The following is a 23,856-nucleotide window of genomic DNA, read 5'->3' on the forward strand; positions in this document are numbered from 1 at the left end:
TCAAAGTGCACACTCTTTTTCCTCGAAGCTTGTGCTTGAGATATGCCTACACATTTTCAATGGGATTTGCATCTGGCGACTGTGATAGCCAATCAAGTGTGACGATGCCAGACTGCTCTTTCCACTCGGTGCAAAGCTTGCTTTGGTGTTTTGGGTCGTTGTCTTCCTGTAAGATCCAGTCTTCGCTTTTTTAATGGAGCAACGTTAAGCAGTCGACAACAAACACTTCTCATAAATTTTAAGCATTTTCGGAGCATTTAAATTGTATGTAAACAGATGTAATACTCCAAAACCCTGTTTCGAAAAGCAGCCTCAAAGATGAACTTTTACAGGGTGTTTAATAGTTCGTTGTATTAATCTATTGGTCGAGGTTGACCAGGAACGTCGGATGGCAGTATCCCCAAACAGAAGCTTCGTCCGTAAAGATCACGTTGCTCCAATCTCGCGTAGCAACAATCTCACTGATCGGCACGCGGCGGATGAGATTCTAGCTGCGAAAGTGTGGAAACGCATAACTTCCAAAGATTTAACTCTAGGCGAGAGAGCTGCTGCTGCAGCCGTTTCGGCTGCGATGAAAGCCAAAACGAAAATCGGCATGGGCATGGGCATGAAGAAAAAGAAGTCGTCCAAGAAAGAAATCCGAAAACGAGCACTTCCAATAGCAAAACGGGGTGGTATTTTACCAATTCTACCATTACTGGGAGTTCTCAGTTTACTAGTCGGTGGAGCGGCGGGTGTCGCAAAAGCAGTGAATGATGGCAAAGCCGCGTAACACCAGTTGGAAGTAAAACGTCATCATCGCGCTATGGAAGGTCGCGCTATAAAAAGTCACGGAATCTATCTTGCTCCGTACAAGCGCGGGCAAGGCGCTGCAGGAAAAAAAGAAAACACGTCAAAGAGACACTAAAATTACCCATGGGTGCAATGACTAATGTATAGTTGGAAAAACTAGCGAGGCGTATGCGTATATCTCTCTTTTGAGGTGTTTTCATGCGTGACGCCTTACCGATAGATGGAGTACGTCAAAACGAAAGCGGTATTGTAAATTTAGACAACACAGAGAGACTAGGTACTCACTGGGTGGCGTATGCGAAAAGAAGAAATCGCAATATATTTTGACAGTCTTGGTAATCTTCGACCACCCAAAGAATTGATTCGATACTTTGAGAGAGATGTAGTGAAAATTGTGTACAATCGCACGTCTTACCAACATTACAACCAGAGCATTTGTGGACAATTGTGCTTGCAGTTTCTCCAAACAATAGAGGATCAATTTAAATGATGATGATGACATTCCACTAACAACAGTCAGTATTCGTTCGGCAGTTGGCAAACATGTCGCTAACGCTTACGTTGACTGGCAATAGTAGCACCCTTACGGTGAGCTACTTTCCCGCTATAGATTTGAGCGATGGTGATTACGAGCTCGGTTTAACGGATTTCGAAGTATACAATACGGTACCAAATGTAAATTCGTCGAATAATAAATTTTACTATGGTGCTAATGATGAAATTACGATTCCTGAAGGATCGTACGAATTGCGCGCCATATATGAATATCTAAAACGTGCAATTTCACATTCTTCAAAAGCAGTGCATTCCAAAAATAATCCATATAGAGATGATGAGAATGAATATCCTATAATAATTCGTGCCAATAATAATACGATGAAGAGAGAAATAAAATGTGTTTATGGAATAAATTTTAACAAATCAAACAACATTGGCTCGTTTTTGGGATTCTTATGGAGTCGTATATTAGAACCGCACCGATGGTATGAATCGGATGCACCGATTAAGATTATCAACGTGAATATCATTCGTATAGAATGCAGCGTTGTCAGTGGTGCGTACAGTAACAGTATGCGTGTACATAGGATACATGAATTCTCACCTAAGGTGTCACCAGGATATAAGATATCGGAAACACCGACGCATGTTATTTACCTTCTAATCATCGCACGGAGCATTACAGATTTAACGGTGCATGTCGTTGATCAAGAAGGACAATCGCTCGATTTTCGAGGAGAAGAGATTACTATTAGATTGCACGTACGACGGCGACGATAATAAACGTAATATATGAAATGCTTGCTGAAGTGGTGAATTAAGTGGAACAGGAGAAACAAGCTGGAAATATATTTTTTACGAGACACGCGATTAGCAGTACAAAATCCTTCGTTCGAAAGAAACTTAGCGCGTTGAATGTTGAATTTTTGAAATCTCTGGGATTCATCGTACGAAACGATTGAGAAAGATGATTGACATTTTGAACATTGGAAGTGAACCGGGCTTTGACGAGCGCATCGTCAAAATTGAGACACATACGTACAATCCATACGCTAACACAACGTTTGGATATAGCGACGAGATACGAATACGCATACAGCAGTAGGATTTATACATTTATATATTGCCATGCGAGAGTTATCTCTATATCGAGGGGAAGGTGACGAAACAAGTTGCAGTCGGTGGTGCGACTGTAACGTTGAGATATAATTGCATTGCATTCATGTTTGATGAGATCCGTTATGAACTCGTTGGTATGGAGATTGATCATAACAGAAACGTGGGAATAACTTCAACGCTCAAAAATCATGTATCGATATCTTCAGACAAAAATGGTGTCATGAAAAATGCCGCGTGGGATACAACGGACACTATTTCGCCGGACGGATACTTCACTTGAGCTGAGTGTACCACTCAGCGTGTTGCTAGGATTCTGTGAAGACTACAAGCATATAGTGATTAACGCGCGTCACGAATAGATTCTATTACGATCGTGCAGCGACAACAACAGTCTACTAGGATCTTCAGCGCTGGATCCTAAGATTGAGCTATTCAAGATACAATGGCGAATGCCTCACGTAATCTTGAACGATATCAATAAACTTTCCATGCTGAAAACTTTGGAGAACGGACGATACCTGAATATGCGTTTCCGCTGATGGGATCTGTATGAATTTCCTTTACTGCAAAGCACGACCAAACACCTGTGGACACCGTCAAACACCGTCAAAACTGCTACTAATTTGGAGAAACCTCGATACGTTATCTTTGCGCTGCAGACTGGCCGGAAAAATGTCATGTCGGAAAATATAACTTGTTTCAATGACTGCAAATTGATTAACGTGAAGCTCTATCTGAATTCAGAGTGTTATCCGTACGACGACATGAATTTGGACTTTGCAAAAAATAAATACGCCGTACTTTACGATATGTATAGACGTTCTCGTAAATCGTATTATGGATGCGATAGTGCTGAGGTATGATTAGGAATTACCGACTTTCGGCGGCTAGGTCCTTTCGTGGTTATCGATTGTTCGCGTCAAAATGAGTCCGTCAAGAGTGCCACTGTGGATGTGCGGATAGAATTTGAGTGTAAGGAGAATATACCGGCGAATACTACCGCATATTGTCTCATCCTGCATGATCGTGTAGTTGAATACAGTCCGCTAACCAACATGAAGCGCAAATTTATTTAACATCAGAAAGTATGTACGAGAAAAGAATAATACATGGAACAAAGTGCTATAAACAACATTTCTCTCCCGGACGTGTCAAAGAATATTTCACCATGGATGTGCCGACTTTTATGGATCTACAAGGGTACATGGTTGGAAAGAGATTGTAAAAAAAGGCGATATTGAAAAATGGAACTATTCTTTCACACTACATCTTCACGAGTCCAATGCCATGGCATCTGCTCACAAGATCAGAAAAATCAAGAGCTTACTGGTTAACGGTTAATCATCATGGATTACGATGGGAAGATGGAATCGCCAAATACTGCAGAGCTGAACATTTGATTACTACAGCTGTGATGGGTGATATGTATGGCAAGCTTGAAGATGTCGCATTTCAACTTGTGTATGTAAAGGGGCATGAGAAGCGGGAATGGTTGTTACACCTTCTGGATGACAATATGAAAAGCAACGTGATCATTAGGACTGTGGACACTGATTACGATGACATGCCTTCCCTGCAAAAATTGAATAATACTTTTCGATATAATAATCATATGAAAAATTGTGCCTTACAGAATGTACTAAACATTTTCAATTGGTGGTCTTAGAGAGAATTGTACGACGCTTAATAAAACATTATTTCAAATGTACAGATGTTTCTTCCAATACGCTTATCTCCTTTCACCTCTTAGGATTTTATATGATAATTGTGTTTGATAAAAATACAGTTCTTTATTTGCGGTATGATGATTATTAGACGTTCGAGAAACGTTCGATAGACGTTCGATAGACGTTCGATAGACGTTCGAGAGACATTCGATAGTAATCGCGGGGCCCAGGTTCGATAGTAATCGCAGGGCCCAGGTTCGATAGTAATCGCGAGGCTCAGGTTCGACCCTACCTACATCCCAGCACGTTTCTATCTCTGGACATGTGCGTGACGTCACGGTCGCTATCTTACGCGTAAACGTGACTTCTACTAGCAATAGGCGACGGTGGTCTAAGAGGTTGGAACGTTCGATAGTAGCCGCAGGACCCAAGTTCGAGTCTAGCAACACCCGGCCCGTTTTTCTCTGAACATGTGCATGACGTCACGGCCGCCATCTTACTCGTAAACGTGCCGTTTACTAGCAATAGGTAAGGCAGTGGTCGTAAAAGGTTCGAGCGTTCGATAGCAACCGCGGGGCCCAGGTTCGAGCCTACCTACATCCCGGCACGTTTTTCTCCGGATATGTGCGTGACGTCACGGCCGTTATCTCTTACCCGTAACCGTGACGTTTACTAGCAATAGGTAGGGCAGTGGTCTATAGAAAGTTCTCGAGCGTTCGATAGCAACCGCGGGGCCCAGGTTCGAGCCTACCTACATCCCGGCGCGTTTTTCTTTGGACACGTGCGTGACGTCACAGCCGCCCGCCATCTTGCCCATAGAATCAAACAATTCTGGGAAGGAGGGAGGGTATCAATGAAGAGGAGGTATCAATAGGGGGGATATCAATAAAGGGGGGTATCAATAAAAAGGTGGGTGTTATTAATTATAATATTTCATTAAAAAGGTCAGGTTCGAAAATATTTCATTAAAAAGGTCAAGTTCGAAAATATTTCATTAAAAAGGTCAGGTTCAAAAATATTTAATTAAAAATATCAGGCTTTTGAAAATTCATTTTGAAAAGTGGGTTAGAACCCGTCTTGTTTTACTACTGAAAGAATGTTACGTTTCACTTGTTATCAGTTAGCAAACGGTGAAGAGTAAATATTAGGAGTGTGGTTTATTAGGTGTGCGAATTATTTCGGTCCGTTTTCTTCTTCCAAAAAAAGACTTTAGTATGAAAAAAAATGAAAAGTATAGTAATCAGAGTATTTGCCATCGCTTGTTATTATTTTTTCTCATCTGTGTGGCAGTTGTTACATTCCGTGACGGAAAAAAGACTCGTCTTTCGAAACGATCTATTCATTGAGCCATTTCTCTATTTCTTCATAGTTATTGAAGTGCTGGTCCGAAAGCCCGTGTGCCATCGATCTGAACAAGTGATAATCGGATGGAGCAATGTCTGGTGAATACGGCGGGTGAGGTAAAACGTCCTAGCCAAGTGCTTCCAAGGTGGCTTTCAGAATCTTTCCAACATGTGGCCGAGCGTTATCGTGCTGGAAGATCACTTTGTCGTGTCTCTTTGCATATTCCGACCGCTTATTCTTCAATGCGTTGTTTGAACGGATCAGTTGTTGTTGGTAAAGTTCGGCAGTGATGGTTTGGCTCTGTTTTAATAGTTCATGACACACTACACCTTTCTAGTCCCACCATATACAGAGTATTACTTTCTTGCCTTGAATATTCCGCTTTGGTATCGATGTGGATGGTATTCCTGGGTCGCTAATGGATTACCTTCGTTTGGGATTATCGAAATATAGCCACTTTTCATCTCCAATCACAATGCAAGAAACCTTTTCTTTTTTGCCTGGCAAGCAAGATTTCAGACATGGCTTTTCGCTTCTCGATGTCTCTTTCTTTCAGTTCGTATGGTATCCATCTTCTTTCTTTGTAAATCTTTCCCATGGCTGCCAAATGCACAGAAATTGTTGATCGATCAACATTCAACAATTGCGCGTGCTCATGTTGCGATTGACACGGATCTTCATCGATTAGCGCCTGCAATTCCTCGTCCTCGAACTTCTTCGGCTGACCTGGCCGAGGTTTGTCATCGACACTGAAATTACTACTTTTGAAACGTCGAAACCATTCTCTGCATGATTTATCGGTGGGAGCACTTTCACCATAAGCTTCTACGAGCATTCGATGAGCTTTAGTGGCTGTTTTCTTCAAATGAAAACAGAAAATGAGAACTTCTCGGAAATGATGCTTTTTTGGCTTAAATTTCGACATTTTCGAATCAAATAAACACGATGTTATTGTTACAAACGTTTATCAACTGAATATTATTGCCAGATATCAAAACTAAAAAATAAAGCCTTTTGGAGACATTAGAGGTTAGAAAATTACATAGTACAGCAATTGACCGCCAGATGGGCCGAATTAATTCACACACCTAATAGTTTCGAGGGTTTTGCAAGAGATGAGACCAATGTCAGATTTGTCAAAGACATTCTAATCATAGTTATTATTTCTTAAATGCTTTAATATTAATCCATGATATATTTAGTCATTCATTAATAATAGACGCAGTAAAAATCATTTTAATATTAATTAAAAAATGGAGCTTCCTGAAAAGTATTTTACATAAGACATGCATTACTTTTGTTTCTAATTAAAAGAAATAAGCGGTTGAAGATCATAGAATTCTGATAGAAACTTATGATGATGTTGCTCCATTAATTAAGACATGTGAATATTAGTTTAGACGATTCAAAAGTGATGATTTCAATGTTAATTAATGACAAAGGTCGTTCGGGACAAGCAAAAAAGCTCGAAAATGCAGATTTGCAAGCATTATTGGACGAAAATCCAGCACAATTCACTTCAGGAGTTGCCAGAGCATTAAATGTTGATCGTACAACAGTTAGTAAACATTTACATGATATGGAAAAGATTCACAAAGGAGAAAAGCAGGTCCCACTTGGATTATCGGAAAAAGTCATTGCGAGCATTGCCGGTGAACATTTGCATTTCGTTGGTCGCCAGACAGAAAATGAAGAGTTTTTTGTATCGTATTGTTATTAGGGATGAAAAATGGATCTATTTCGATAATCTCAAACGAAAAAAGTCATGAATTAATCCAGGCCAACCAGCAAAATTCAAGGCGGAATATTCACGGTTCAAAGATACACAGTCTGTCCCAGATACGATGAGACTGGTTCCATCAAAGTTCTTAGTGCAGCGACATCTATGAGTGAATGATGGTAGGTGAATGTTCTACCCTTCATCTACTTAACCTCAAAATTTGAGCGAATTAGGTTGATATTTCACTGTGGTTTGACATTTTATGTAAAGTCACTTTGTGTACGTCGGTCGAAAAACCAATTTTTAAATTGGGTAAAAGTGATGCAGAAACGTACGAAACGCTAAAAAATGTATACGGGGATGAATGCATGTCCCGTGCACAGGTTTTCCGTTGGTTTGGCCGATTCCGTGACGGCCGTGAGGACCTAGCAGATGATGACCGAGCACCGCCGCCAAAAACCACTCGCAATGAAGAAAACATCGAGAAAGTCAAAAAAATTCTTCGAAGCGACCGCTGTGTGTCTGCGAGACTCATCGAAGAGGAAACTGAGATACCGAAAAGCACAGTCTATCGAATTTTGATCGAAGATTTGGGCAAACGGAAGGTCTGTGCGCGCTTCGTGCCACACACTCTGACAGACGACCAAAAAGATTGGAGAGTTCAGCATTGCAAAGACATGTTAAAAATGTCCCAAAGGAATCCGGCAAGCATGTCAGCCATTGTAGCTGGTGATGAAACGTGTTGTTTTCAATACGAGCCAAAAACAAAACGTCAGAGTGCGGCATGGAAGTCACCAGAAGAGCCAAAAGAGAAAAAATTACGCTTTCAGAAGAGCAAAATCAAGACAATGCTGACCGTTTTCTTCGATTCAAAGGGAATTGTTCACAGTGAATTCGTCCCAGAAGGTCAGACGGTGAACGCAGAATATTATCTGGGAGTTCTACAACGATTGTGGGCCAGAATTCGACGAGTTCGACCAGAATATCGAGAGCCAGGCAGTTGGTTTTTGTTGCACGATAATGCACCATCGCACAAAGCCATCATGGTACATGAATTCTTGATCAAAAAAGGCATCATTGTTATCGATCTTCCACCGTATTCACCTGATTTGGCTCCGTGCGACTTCTGGCTATTTCCCAAACTGAAATTGACGATGAAAGGAAATCGTTTCGATACCATCCCGGTCATCCAAAAAACTTCGCCGCCATACTAAAGGCCATTCCAGCCGATGAGTATAAAAAATGTTTCGAAAAATTTGTTGAACGTTTCCAGCGCTGTATTGACTCAGAAGGAGACTATTTTGAATAAATAAGAATAAAAAATCAAAATAATAAACGCTTTGTATTTTTTTAGACCAGTCTCATTGGATCTGGGACAGACTGTGTATAGTTCTATATTTAATAGGATCAAGAAAGTGTTGTGTACTATGAATTGTTAAATCCGAGTGAAACTGTCACCATTGATCGTTATAGACAACAATTATAGAAATTGAAGCTGGGATTAGGCCAAAAACTATCACCAATTGCGTATAAACGACTCACAGTGATCCTTTTTTACGACAATGCTCGATCTCATCTTACATTATAAGTGAAGCAAACGCTATTAGAGCTGGAATAGAAAATCTTCCCGCACCCCGCGTATTCTTCAGACATTGTTCCATCTGATTATTATTTGTTTCGATGCAACATGTTTTAGAGGATACATGCTTTGTAACTTCGAAAAAGTGCGAACATTTTTTGGAAATTGGATTAACTCCAAAGAGGAATCTTTTTATCGTCACGGAATCCATCCTTTGCCGGAAAGATGGGAAAAAGTTGTAGGAAATAAAGAAAACTATTTTGGTATTCGGTCATTGTCTTGTTTAAGTAAATTAGTTTTTGAGAAATAAAATCTCAAACCTAAATCACACTCCTAATATTTTAGACACAGACACTTTAAATTATAAGATTGCTGCGGTATTTTCTCAAATTCAATACATAAAAAAGAAATTAATAGTATATTATAGTCATATTTTGAGTAGATCAGAAAGGAATTATTATATTACACGACGAGAACTGTAACTGTAGTAGATTCATTGAAACATTTTAATATGCCATTATTTAAATGAGCGAAAATTTCAAATTAGAACTGATAATATTTCTTTTTCATGGTTAGTGTCACTCAATGAATTGGAAAGACAATTAATAGGTTGGTTTGAAGAATTACAACAATATACTTTCAAAGTTTTGTATCGAAAAGGAAGTTCACACGGAAATCTATCAAGTTTAAAGTCTATCTAAACAAATTTGTTTTAAAAATTCTCGTAATTTTTATGAAAAAACTAAAATTAAAAGAATAATGTATAATATATGAAAATAATGTATAAGGAAAATCTTATCGGATAAATAGCTCTATGAGAAAATAACTATAATATATGGACTAGCAAACGAAACAGCTTTAAGATTTTTCAATTTTCATTATTTTATAGAGAAAAGAAGACGACCTTAGTAGCAAAAGATGTCAGCAGCTTGTGGATATTGCCACGAGTCTGAGTCCGAGGATAACGCCACACAAAACCAAGATAATGTTTTTCTACGATGGGAAAACTGGAGTGTCGTTGATGACTCAAATCATAATGGACAATACTAGGTGCATGACTAAGTTTCCGGGTTTCATACATGGATGGCGCTAACGACACATATAGTCGACATACATGTCTGAAGTTGTGTTTTTTTATAGCTTGGACATCTGTTAACAATAACCAGTCGTAATACCAACACATATCGCAACGCAAAAATATTTTTTCTAACAACGAAGATATCGAGTTTTGTGCCAAATAAACAGCATTTGCGGGAAGCTTTGCTTTTCTGCTTTAACTTGAAAAAAAATGCAGATGAAGCACGTCGTTTGCTTGAGGAGCCTACGGCGAACATGCACCATCGAAAACTACCTCTGAAGATTGGTTTAAATGCTTTAGAAGTGGCGATTTCGACACTGAGGACAAGGAGCACTCCGGAAGACTAGAAACAATTGAGGACGCTGATCTGCAAGCGTTATTGGATGAAAATGATACGCAAACACAAGATCAACTTGCGGAGACATTAAACATGACTCGTCAAGGTATTTCCAAACGTTTACATGCCATGGGAAAAATTCAAAAGGAAGGAAAATGGGTGCCGCATGAGTTGACTGAGAGACAGATGAAAAATCGAAGAGCTACTTCCGAAATTTTGCTTTTGCGGTATGAAAGAAAGAGTTTCCTGCATCGAATTATTACTGGCAATGAGAAGTGGATATATTTCGAGAATCCCAAACGCAAAAAATCGTGGCTTTCACCTGGCGAAACATCAACATCGATGGCACGGCCAAATCGCTTCGGAAAGAAGACAATGCTCTGCATTTGGTGGGACCAGAAAGAACTCGTGTACTATGAGCTGCTGAAAAGAAGTTGGGCGGAACTGTCAATGTCGGCATCGTTACCGACAACAACTGATCAATTTGAACCATGCATTGCTCGAAAAACGGCCAGAATGGGACACGAGACACGAACGAGTGATATTGCAGCACGACAACGCTCCGTGCCATCGCACTTCCATTGTCCAGGACACCATCAAAACGCTGAAATGGGATCTGCTACCGCACCCGCCGTATTCGCCAGACCTGGCTCTTTCCAATTATTACTTGTTCCGGTCGATGGCGGATGGCTTGGCTGGGCAATACTTGGCCAATTTCGAAGAAGTGCAAAATTAGTTGGATGAATGGTCGAAAGACGCGTCGTTTTATCGTCGCAGTATTCATGTATTGCCAGAAAGATGGCAAAAATGTGTAGCTAGCGAGGGACGATACTTTGAATAAACCATTTTTTGTATTTCTCTTGAAATTTTCCATTTTTCATTGATCAAAAAAACCCGGAAACTTAGTTGCGCACCTAGTAACCATTTTGAAAGTGGCCTAAGTCCAATCCATTATTGATAATGTCCGAAAGTGCGGATTTTCAAATGTCCGAAGGCAGTGATGAAGGTAATTTTAATTAACTAGTAATTAACAAGTTAACCTCAGCTTTTGGACAGTTGCTTTAGTATTGAATAATCAATACGTTTAATTAATGCAGTGAAAAAAAATTCACGCACACTTACTAATTCAATACACACTTACAATTGAATATAAAATTAAAAATATTAAATTAAAATAATTATTACACCCATGGGGAAGAATAAAACAATAAGACTATTTAATTCAGATAATGAACACGAATTAGTAACTAATGACTTCAACAAAAATCGACAATGAAAGAGAATTGTAGAACAACATTCGTCGTCAGAGGATGAAGATACAGATAACAACAAAGAAAAGAATGGTGAAATAGACATCCAAACAGTGCGAAAAATTAAACGGAATAAGGGAAAAGATGTTATACTCAAACTGGAAACATTATACCTGCAAAAGTTTTTCAAAACAAAGATTGCCGTTGTCGAAATGCTTGCATAAAAGATTACGAAGAAGAAGAAAGAAAGAATACTTTTGAGAAGTTTTGGTACTTGGGAGATTTTAATAAACAAAATGTATTGCTATACGAAGCTACCGAGCGCTATGCTGTGAAACGAAAACGTCAAAGAAACGGAGAAGATTCGTCAAGAAATTATAATTTTAGGTATTTGTTAAATTTTGAAAACGGAAAAGTTCCCGTCTGTAAAAAATTCTTTTTGGATACCTTTAAAATAAGTGAAGGACGATTAAAACGTATATTAAACTCTGCAAATGTAGGAAATGACTTATGTGGGCGTATGGTTGGATCATCGAGAAAAATTTCTGAGGAAGAGAAAAAGCACGTTCAAAACCATATTAAAAGTTTTCCCAAATTTGAATCCCATTATACCAGATCTCATAACCCTAATAGAAGATATCTACATCCTGATCTAACTCTAATGAAAATGTTTAATTTATACGAGCTTCATTGCAAGGGAAATAATATAAAAGCCGTTAATGAGTGGACTTACAGAAAAATATTTAAAAAAGATTTTGATTTATATTTCCACTAACCGTGCAAAAATACATGCCAAAAATGCGACCTATTAAACATTAAAATTAAAGCATCGAATGATGATGAAGAAAAGAATAAACTTATGGAAGAAAATGAGGTCCATTTAAGGCTAGCAGAATCAGCTAGGAAGTCATTAAAACAAGATCAAGAACTAGTATTACGTAATTCAGATCATTATTTCGCTTTTTCTTTCGACTTGCAAAAAGCATTACCTTATCCAAAGTTAACTACTTCAGTAGCATATTATAAACGCAATATGTACGTTCTAAATTTGGGTATTCACAATTTTCATAACGATAATGTTCACATGTACGTTTGGCATGAAACTATTGCATCAAGAGGTTCCCAAGAAGTAAAGGGTTTTTCAATAAGGGCGGGTCGATGTTGCAATGGAATGAAACAAGCTGTGTGTGAGGTATTAACGAAATTCTTTTTTTGCATGGCCCATGTATGCCATTATGTGTAGAATATAACATCGTTCAAATGTCCGCCGCGGCTTCTCACGGTGGCACGGATCTGAGTGGTCCAATTTTCAATGATTCTGCCGCATAGATTCGGCTGAATTTGAGCGATGGCTTGGGTTATGTTGACTTTAAGGGCATCGGTCGATTGCGGCTTATTGGCATAGACCTGCGACTTCAGAAAACCCCACAAGAAAAAGTCTAGCGGGGTCAAATCGCACGATCTTGGTGGCCAATTCACGTCACCTCTGCGAGAGATAACCATACCCTCAAATCGTTCATGCAGAATGTCCATCGTGGCGTTCGCTGTGTGGCACGTAGCGCCGTCCTGCTGGAACCACATGTCGTCCACGTTCATATCATTCAATTTGGACCAAAAGAAATTGGTTATCATCGTTCTGTAGCACTCGCCATTGACGATGATGGCCTCACCAACGTCGTTTTCGAAAAAGTACGGACCAATGACGCCGCTGGCTCAAAATCCGCACTAAACAGTAACTTTTTGTGGATGCATTGCTACCTGTTGAACCTCGTGTGGGTTGGTGTCGTGCCATATACGGCAATTATGCTTGTTAACATAGCCATTCATCCAAAAATGCGCCTCGTCGCTAAAAATGATTTTTCGGTCAAAATTGGGGTCCTTTTCCAAATGCTCCGAAACCCAATCAGCGATCAAACGGCGTTGTCTATGGTCATTAACTTTGAGCTCCTGGGCCAGTTGGATCTTGTACGGGTGCAGGCCCAAGTCTCGACGCAAAATTCGCCAAGTTGAAGTCTGCGAAAGGCCGAGTTCTTGTGCACGGCGAGGAATTGACTGCCTCGGGTTCTCCTGCACACTTTCACTTACAGCGGCGATGTTCTCGGCCGATCTGGCGTTCCTTTGACGTACGGGTGTTGGCTGATTGTTTACCGAACTGGTCGTCTCGAATTTGGCCACCAAACGTTGGAGAGTCGACTTTGAAGGGCCATCGCGTCTGCTGTAAAATGGGCGCAACGCGCGCAACGTTTCCAATAACGAACACTCATTTTGATAATAAAGTTTTATCACTTGGATGTGCTGCTCAATCGTGTAACTTGTCATGGTGATTTGGCATCAGTGACTGAATAATAAACAACAGGTTAGACAAACGCCGCCAAAACAACATGGCCGCCACCGGCTGCCAACATCGACCCGCACCAATTGAAAAACCCTGTTGTAGCTTCATGCATCTTGAAACATCTTAAAAATCTAAGAAGTGAAAGACATATTACAGCTTACAGTGACATGTGTGTAGGATAAAATAGGAACATTAAAGTAGCTTTAACGTGCCTAAAAATTGTCCAAACTGTTGAACATAATGTGGAAATCATAGACCATAAATTCTTACTATCATTCATTTTTACCGAATGATAGAGATTTTGGCGTCGTAGAAATGTCATTAAAGAAAAATACTTTACTGTTTGTCCCCCAAGATTATTATAATGTTATCAAAAAGCCGGAAAGGTAATAACTTTATTCTAAATGAAATGAAATAAGAGGATTTCATATCAACAAAATTTTTGGAGGACGCAGTTTTTACAAAGAATTCTAACGGAGAAACAATAAATTGGTTAAAAATATGCTGGATGCGTTTTTTGAGAAATGAATCATATAAAATTTTCTATAAGATATCAATGGATGAGAATGCAGAGTTTAAAATCCTGGATTCATTACCACGTCGGGGTAGACCAAGAAGCTAAGAGGGTAGGTTCGAAAATATTGTATTGACACCACTTTATAAAAATATAAGACGAATTACAACAGCGAAATACAAGGACATGATGGACTTATTACGATATATACCACCGGAGCACCATGACTTCTTCAAATCCCTCCCACATACACAAAATGTAGATAAGCAGTAAATTGTTATGTAATGTATGTAGTTAGAAAATTTCCTGAATTGCATAAATTGTTTTTGAAGTGTTATAAAGAAATATAAAATAAATTGAGTATTGTTTTTTCAATTTGAAGCATTTTAAATTATGTCGAATGGACTTGGGCTTTTTTAAATTTTATAACGAATTTGGTTGTTAACTTTGAAAGTGGCGAAAGTGTTCTGGGACACGATTGCTATTAAACTATTTTTTTTCTATTTTCCCACACACCAAAGGGTGAAAATGCACTGTCAATTTTTGGCACAAAGCGCTGAGACGGACGGAAGCAATTATAATCTGTCTGAGTATGGTGGTATGTGCACAATTTTCGGGGAGAACGAAAGTGTTCCGGGACGCGATTGCTATTAAACTATTTTTTTTCTATTTTCCCACATACCGGAGAGTGAAAATGTACTGTCAGTTTTTGGCACAAAGTATTTGGACGTACTGTGGAAATTATCATGTGTATAAATGATTATATTTGCGTAATTTTCGAGGAGGACAACTTTCTTATAATGTCATGTCATATTTAACACAAATTTATCTTTTATGTGTATTTACATTTATATTAAGTGGTTTCTTTAAAATAAAAGCTATTTTCAATTTTCGCTCGAAGAACGCTCCAAACTTGAACGTCGTAAAATTTTTTAATAATTATGTGCCAGATGCATAATAATCTTTTTTTGTAAATCCAACAAATCTTGTAAAGTTTCGACATCTTTACTTTTATAATAAATGTTATTTTGACTTTTTACTTTTAAGTTTGATCTCAAATTCATATTTAGCGACCCAAAAAACAATTTTAGTGTAAATATATATAATAATATTGTAATATTGTGTAAATATATATAATAAAAGAGAAAAGTATCATTCGACAAGGAATTCAATACGTTTGTCACTCATTTTCTACCTGCCATTTTGGATTTCAGCTTTTTCTCATCAATGCCGCAATACTACGTTGTAGAGCAATGTTTCATGAGTAAATTAAAAAAGAAAATTTTGAAATCGGTTGAAAATTACACTGTCGATAGATTTTTGTCCAAAAAATGAATCTTTTTGCCCACTGTGTGCCGTAGTGAAAAGGTTAATTTTGAATAAGTAATTAATAATGTCACAATAATATGAACATGAATATATTTATATATTTGTCGTCGTACTACCATAACAGATGATAATAAATTCTTCTTCATAACCATTATTTTAGAAAATTTGGGTCTGTTGTATGCACATTCATATTTATTTGTGTTTTGACTGCGGTTGAATGTACTTGAATGCGCTATCTATATCGTTCAAAACTTATTATTTTCTTATATAATGACAGCATACCTAAAGCTGTTGCACCTTGATTGCAAATGTGATCAGGAGTAGCACCATTTTCTAAAAGCAATTTAACAATTGCTGCGTGTCCTTGCCAAGCAGCTGAATGAAGCGGTGTTCTATTTTCATTGTCATGAGCATTTACAGTAGCACCACCTTCTTTTAACAACAATGCTACCATTTCTATATGTCCTTGCCAAGCGCTTACGTGCAGTGATGTCCTACCCTGTAGAATATACAAATATTTTAATCCTCATATACGATTTTTAATGTATTATTTTATTCTTAATGTATTATTATGCTGTAAATTCCTTCGTTATTCATAGCTTTTTATTAAACATTAATAATAACCATAAAAGCAAATATTTTAGAAAAGAATAAATATTTAAATGTTTATACAGAGAGTCCCACGGGAAGGTGCTGAAACTAAATGATTGGTCCTCCCTTCCATGACTTCAGAAAGAGCCTTACGGTTAACAGTCGTCCATCTGAGGGTTTGTCAGTTTTATTCTGGCTGTAGTAGAAGTAAGTCAAAATGCGCGTCAAAATGAATAATCTGACGACGAAAGAAAAGATCTATTTTACCGAGTACTTCTTTTTCAGAGGAAAAGTATATAGCAGTGTTTATAGCGAGTTTCGTACTAACTACGGAACATATAAAGTTAAGAGCGGAAACACACTGAAAAGGTTATAATTCATTATTTATTTAAACTTATGTGTTACGTCATTCCATTTTTTGGCAATAAGCCTGCATTAAAATAATTTTAATTTCTAAAGTTTTATGTTACTTTTAATAGAATTATCGATAATTTTACACAATATGGAACTCTCTTAGACCGTAGACATGATATGCCAGGTCCTACCAGATTTAGTTGTAGCTATTAGAAAGGGTGTCAGAAACATTAAAGACATGTTAGAAAAAGTTTTTACAAGTTTTCATAAAAGAATTGAGTTTTATACAAATTCAGATGATGCACACTTTGTAAATATTTAGCATTAGCTTACTTAATTATTAACATTATTTTCATCAATAAAATAAATGCAAACTAATATGTAAACATTTTGGTAAATTTTATTTATATCCATTAAAAATTACAGATTTTCCTCTTTCCAACGCAATTTTTGTTTTTCCAATAACTGCTTACATTTAAAAGTGACAGTTGATTAGTTTCAGCAACTACCCATGGTATAACTTGTATAATAGCGATGATTATGACTTTAGCATATATTGTAGAGGCTTAGTTTTCAAGTAACAATCCAGTAAACACAAAGTATCATCCATATTACAATGTCAGCTAAATCATATGGTATATAATAGTTGCTTTGTTATATAACAAAATAATAGTTACGTAACATACCATATATAATCATGTAATAGTTGTAATGTAATAGTTACAATGTAATAGTTACAATGTAATAATAGTTACGTGACATACCATGTAACATCGATGATACTTTGTGTTTACTGAAAAGGGTTTTAAAACAGATGACACTCTTTTATAGTTTCAACAATATTTGAAGTTAAAAATATATAAAACGGAAAATATGTAAGCAAGAATCTTAGAATAGCTTGGAGTGATATTTTCTTGTATATATTTCTTATGTTCTAAAATAGTAAGAGAACAGATATATTGGATGATTGCATAAATTCATGATTTAAAGATTGTTATAAAGATTGTTATAAAGAGCTTTGTTCATTTCTTTATAACAGGCTAGTTTATGGTCAAGGGCATTAATATACCAGGCGGCGCTAGTAGGTTTCTTTTCTCTTCCGTGCTGTGTTACATCTCTATGTCTTCTTCTTCTTTACTCTATGTTCATCTTGGTCTGTCTGACACAATTAATGGCACTTAACCAATACCACGTTTATTGTTCTCTGCTCCTAATAAACATATAGTTCTCAAGAAAAGGCCAGTCTTACTCACTAACTGACACTCCTACAAGTATTCACAACAAAGATAAAGTTCAATAGATTAAATTTTAAAGAATACAGCTTTATTAATTAATTATATAGTCTCCATTCTTCTCTACAATTGTTTTCCAGCGATCTACAAACTTGTCGATTCCATTTTTGAAGAAAGAGTTTGGTTTTCCTTGAAAAAAGTTCGTGAGGTGGTTTTGGACAGCTTCCTCGGACTTAAAATTTTCTCCATTCAAACTATTCTGCAAAGACCAGAACAGATGAAAATCTGAAGGCACAATATTTGAAGAATGTAGTGGGTGCTGGAGAATTTCCCATTGCTCCTACAGTTTTCGCAGCGTCTGTTGGGTGACGTGCGGTCTAGCATTGTCGTGGTGGAAGATGATGCCTTTCCGATTGGTCAAAACTGGACGTTTTTCTCGAATAGCCGCATCGAGACTAGTGAGTTGCTCACAGTACTTGTTCGCCGTGATTGTTTCGCCGCGTCGGAGTAGCTCGAAGTGAATAGTTTCTCTGCAATCCCATTAAACACACAGCAACACCTTCAGTGAATGCAGACCAGCTTTCGTGACGGGTTCTGTATTTTCAGCTTTTTTCCAGGTCCTCTTTCGCTGTACATTGTTGTACAGAATCCACTTCTCATCGCCTGTTATCATTTGATCCAAAAAGACTCTCTTTTGCTACGTGCGAAGAGAGAAATGGTCACATTCATGTGGTTCAGCTTATTTCTTTCAATCAAGAAATGTGGCACTCATAAAGGGTGTCCCAAAATTCACGCAAGAAGTAATTTTGATAGAACACAGGTTTATAATTAAAAATTATAAATTTTTTATTGATTCATAAAGTATACAGTATAGGGTTATGTATGGAATAGCATATCAGGTAAATGGCCTCCACGGCTTTGCTGGCACATTTGCACTCTTTTGTTGAAATTTTCCATAACCGTTTTGCAAAAATGTGGCTGAATTTCGTTGATACAGCGCTCAATTTCCTCCTTCAAGGCGTGGGTGGTCGTGGGCTTGTTGGCATAAAGGCTTAGACTTCAAAAAACCCCAAAGAAAGAAGTCCAACGGCGTTAAATCGCATGATCTGGGCGGTCAAATCTGATCACCAAAACGGGAAATTACACGACCAGGAAATAACTCATGCAGTAATTGAATTGTTTCTCGGGCTGTATGGCATGTGGCACCGTCTTGTTGAAACCACATGTCGTCTACATCCATATCTTGCAATTTAGGCACGAAAAACTGGATTATCATGTCGCGATAGCGAGCACCATTAACTGTTATTGCCTGACCAGCCGCATTTTCGAAGAAGAATGGTCCGATGATGCCTCCAACCCAAAATTCGCACCAAATAGCGACACGTTGTGAATGCATTTGTTTCTCAACAATCACTCGTGGATTTTCTGAACCCCAAATACGACAATTTTGTCGATTAATCAAGCCATCAAGATGAAAATAAGTCTCATCGCTGAAGATGATTTTTTTCAAAAAATCAGCATCTACTTGTTGTTCCATAATCCATTCAGCGAACTCTCTTCACTGTGACCGTTTACCCGATATGCTATTCCATACATAACCCTATACTGTATACTTTATGAATCAATAAAAAATTCACAATTTTTAATTATAAACCCGTGTTTTCTATCAAAATTACTTCTTGCGTAAATTTTGGGACACCCTTTATATCGAGCTTGGAAACGTATCCAAGCTTTTTTAAATGGCGAAACGTAGTCGAATTATCAATTTTCAGCCTCTCAGCAATTTCCTCAGTTATAATTCTTGAGTTCCCTTCCATTAAGGCACTCACATGTCGTCATCAATGTCAGAAGGCTGTCCAGAGCAGAGTTCATCTTTCAAGTTCAAATCACTATTTCAAAATTTGCTAAACCACTTTTCAACTTTCCGGAGAGCAGCAGCACGGTCCAAATAAACGCTCTGAATGTTTTTTGTGCAGTCCCAACGTTCACGCCTTTCCGAAATTCGTATAGCATTACATGCCGCAAATGCACCTTTTCGTTCTGCATTTTTAAAAATTTCTCTTACGCACAAATCGACTTATTTGAACGATGCCTGACGTTAAAGTGACACAAGACATTGTTACCTATTCAATGCATGCAATATAACCATACAAAAACATCGGAACTCCGCCATGCAGTAAGTTAACGCCATTTATGAAAATCGGGCACGAACTTATGCAATTATCCAATATTAACATTTCATTATTATTATATTTCTTATTCACATAAGGTTAGAGGCATCCCGTATTGATTTTGATGGGTTTTGTATATGTTGTAGAGCATCAAGAAATATTAGACATGTATTTTTTATATAAGGTGAGGAAAACAGGTAGAAACCCTTAAAAATCTCGAAAAATATAAGTTTCACAGAAAAGTGTTTCAGACAAAAGTTATAAGGTTTAAAACGACGTATTTACATTTTATCATTTACGAAAACGTATTCACATCTTATCAGTTTGACCTTGGCATTGCCAAGGTCAGGTCAAGGTCAACTTATTTTTTTAAACAGAAACTCCAATTTTTTATTATATCATCTTTTTCTACTAATTAATTTGAAAAACTTTTGTCTAAGATATTTTTTATTTACCTAATATGTTTTGAGATATTTAAGGAAAACTTGATGACTTTTTCAATATTTAACTTATGATATCTTGTTAACTATTTGTTAGAAGAAAAAAATGGTACTAGACTTTTTTACCATTTGGTTTCAAGAACATATTGTTACAATAGTTCCCTAACTTTTGTTAACTTATTGACTTTTGGAAATTTCAAAATCATCAAATTAACAAAAGTCAGGGTGCTATTGTAACAATATATTCTTGAGACTAAGTAGAGTAAAGAAGTGTAATAGCATTTTGCTCCAGACAAATAGTTGGTGAGATATCATAAGTTAAATATTGAAAAAGTTTCCGAGTTTCCCTTAAATATTTAAAAAAATATTAGGCAAATAAAAAATGTTTCAAATAAAAGTTGTTCAAATTCATTGGTAAAAAAGATGATATAGTAAAAAATGGAGGTTCCTGTTTTAAAAAAATATGTTGACCTTAACCTGACCTTGGCAACACCATTCAAGAATAAACTGATAAGATCAATAAATACATCGTTTTAAACCTTATAATTTTTGCCTGAAACATTTTTCTGTAAAACTGATATCTTTCGATATTTTTAAGGGTTTCCATCTTTTCTCCTCACCCTGTATGTATATCTCGAGATTTAGGGGCTAAAACAATTCCTAAAACATATTTTTATTTTCTGTAGATATTTCAAGATATTTTGCAAGGTATATGAAAAAATATTTTATATAAAAGTAATAAAGTAATTTGTATTCTTTGCAACGGTTTGTTCAAATTAAAATAAAATGCAAACATTTTAATATCCATTGCTTTTATAAATTTTGAAGTATTTTAATGATAAAAATTGAAGAGCATCGAATAAATTCATTCATATATACAATCCATATATCCATATGTGTAATACTGGAAAGTGGTCACAACTAAAGTTTTGAAAAACGACATGATAATATTGTGCACTAGGCGCCGTACGAGTAAATTTTAGATACTAGATTCTGTTATTTTTTTCTTCATTTATTTAGGTTTGTTGTGATTACAGCGAAAGTAGGTGCCCTCCGTAGCACGTGCGAGGGGGAGATCACCACCATCGCGGAAGGTAGAGAGCATCGTCAGCAATAGCGAATACCGCCGGTGCGGAGACCACTGTTGGCAGTAGATATTGTGGATAAAGGATATAGGACTCTTGACTATAACGAATGCCTACGTATCCAACCCGGGAAAAAGGTGAGCAATATACCATATATGAAGGGAAGCTGATCAGATAGCTTAACGAGAAGTCGAAGCAGTCTCAAGAATGTTGAAGCTATTATTAGGTGTACAAATGAATAATCCAAATTATTTTAAGCAGTTATGAAATCAATTTTAAATTGAATAGACTTTCCCACTCTTTTGTGATTATGCAATGTTGACATATAGCTATTAAAAAGAACATATAGTTTGGCGAAAGGCCCAACATAACCTTCAAAAGTATTCAGTTCAGTACAGTCGAAAATGGCAACAGATAAGGTACATATCCGACACTGCATTCTTTACGAATTTCAGCAAGGAAAAAGTGCTGCAAGAGAGTACGAATCGATATGTTCCTTTCTCGGCGAAGGTGTTGTATCGTACGATGTGTGCGCATTTTGGTTTGAGCGGTTTAAAAGCGGAAATTTCAACCTAATCGACAAACAATGCCCTGGAGGCCCTCCGAAGTGCGATAATGATGATTTGGAACAACTGCTCGCTGAGAATTCAGCACAAACACAAAAAGAGCTTGCAGAACAGTTGGGAGTAACGCAGCAAACGATTTCCAAACGCCTACATGAGATAGGAAAGATCCAGAAAGAAAGAAAATGGGTTCCGCATGAACTCACTGAAACTAACAAAAATCAACGAGTGGCAGCGTGTCTTTCTCTTCTCAATAAGCAGCGTCGAAAGTCTTTCTTGTGGAATACCGTTACAGGCGATGAGAAATAAATACTCTATGACAATCCGAAACGCAGAAAGTCATGGGTAAATCCCAGCGAATCATCAAAATCGGTCGCAAAACCCAATCGCTTCGGAAAGAAGGTTCTTCTCTGCATTTGGTGGGATACCAAGGGCGTGCTTTATTATAAGTTGTTGGAACCGGGTGAAATAGTTACTGCGGACTGCTACCAATGTCAATTAATCTGCTTGAGTCGAGAATTGGAACGAAAACGCCCCTATATTGGCAAAGGAGAACGTCCAGTAAAATTGTTGCATGACAACGCCAGACTACACATTGCTTCCAATACAAAAGACACCATAATGAGTTTTGGCTGGGAAGTCTTGCAGCACCCGGCGTATTCATCAGATATTGTTCCATCCGATTATCATTTGTTCCGATCGATGCAACATGCCCTGTCCGATATGCACTTCCAATCAGTGGATGAGATTCGAAAATAGCTTAACGACTTTATCGTGTCCAAAGACGTAACATTTTTCCGAGATGGAATTCATCAGCTGCCTGAAAGATGGCTTAAAGTTACAGAAAGCAACGGCGAATATTTTGATTGAACAATTTAATTTACTTTCTTTTAAAATAAACCTTGAATGTAGCTGAAAAAATTGGATTATTCATTTGTACATCTAATATTATAGAATTCACAAACTTGGTGAACGAAGGTAAGGCTGATCAATGTCTTGAGGCTATGGAGGTGCAAATCCGCGGTCTCAAGGCCTAGGTTGCCCGTATTGAGTGGTTAGAGAGGCTGCTAGGCCCTCCAGCGGGCAGCGAACCTATCCTTTGTCTATAGTAATAAACAGCGGCTGTTGGAAAGGGAGGATCGCGATGTCGATATCACTTCAAACCTGTCTTGAAAATAAGAGGAATGTCGCAAAGAAGGCGGCACTCTCCAAAGATGAAAAGACTAGGGAGAGAAGTCCAAAGAACGGACTCTTGCATTCTAACCGTTGAGGCTGAGGGCTTCCCCGCGCAACACGGTAGATACGATCACCGCGTTGCCGGGGAAGTTCAGCGACGTAAACAGGAGGATGTACGAGACAATGGATCTCCAGAGATAGAGTTCCAGAGATAGGGCTAGCTCTTAGAGATTTCAAGCACAAAAGGACGCGAAGCAAGAGGTGATCCTCAAAATCCCAGGCGAGATCCCATGTCGGCAAAAAGCTAACGACTTTATCTGGGAGCTCGAAGACGCACTTTATGGCAAGGTTGTGGTCGCTAGGCTGACGAAAAGAACAGATTTCTGATTCGTTGGTCTAGACGCCTCGGCTACCTCACAAATGATAAGGGATATGCTAGACGCCGTGGGCGACTGCCAGCCAGGTAACTTCCAAAGGTATTTTAAATGCCCTAAACAAATATTTCGAAAAATATAGAAGATATAGAAAAATATTTCAGACAAAGATTGCATAGTTTGGAGGAGGCCATATGATAAAAATATGGATTTGACCTTGAGTGACTTTTCAGGGTCAAGTCAGTGTGATCGATGTTTTCTTAAATGGAACCTTTCATTTTTTATTACATATTCTTATAGCTCTTATC

General features: G+C 37.7%; 1 protein-coding gene across 2 annotated transcripts in view; it reads right to left on the reverse strand.

The window, feature by feature from the left end:
• LOC105188213 (ankyrin repeat domain-containing protein 50-like) overlaps window positions 1-23,856 on the reverse strand; it is a 101,116-nt gene that overhangs the window by 57,900 nt on the left and 19,360 nt on the right. Inside the window, exons 1-2 of one of the 2 annotated variants that reach the window (XM_025302218.1) lie at window positions 16,235-16,580; window positions 15,845-16,061 (exon numbers count right to left, since the gene is read on the reverse strand). In XM_025302218.1, the coding sequence (XP_025158003.1) occupies window positions 15,845-16,016 (172 nt within the window). In that variant the 5' untranslated portion in view covers window positions 16,017-16,061; window positions 16,235-16,580. Of the gene's footprint in view, window positions 1-15,844; window positions 16,062-16,234; window positions 16,581-23,856 lie in introns of those variants that run through there. The other variant, XM_025302217.1, reaches the window with a different exon arrangement.

The sequence above is a fragment of the Harpegnathos saltator genome, unplaced genomic scaffold, assembly GCF_003227715.2.
Source record: "Harpegnathos saltator strain DR-91 unplaced genomic scaffold, Hsal_v8.6 scaffold471, whole genome shotgun sequence".
Classification (NCBI taxonomy): Eukaryota; Metazoa; Arthropoda; class Insecta; order Hymenoptera; family Formicidae; genus Harpegnathos; species Harpegnathos saltator.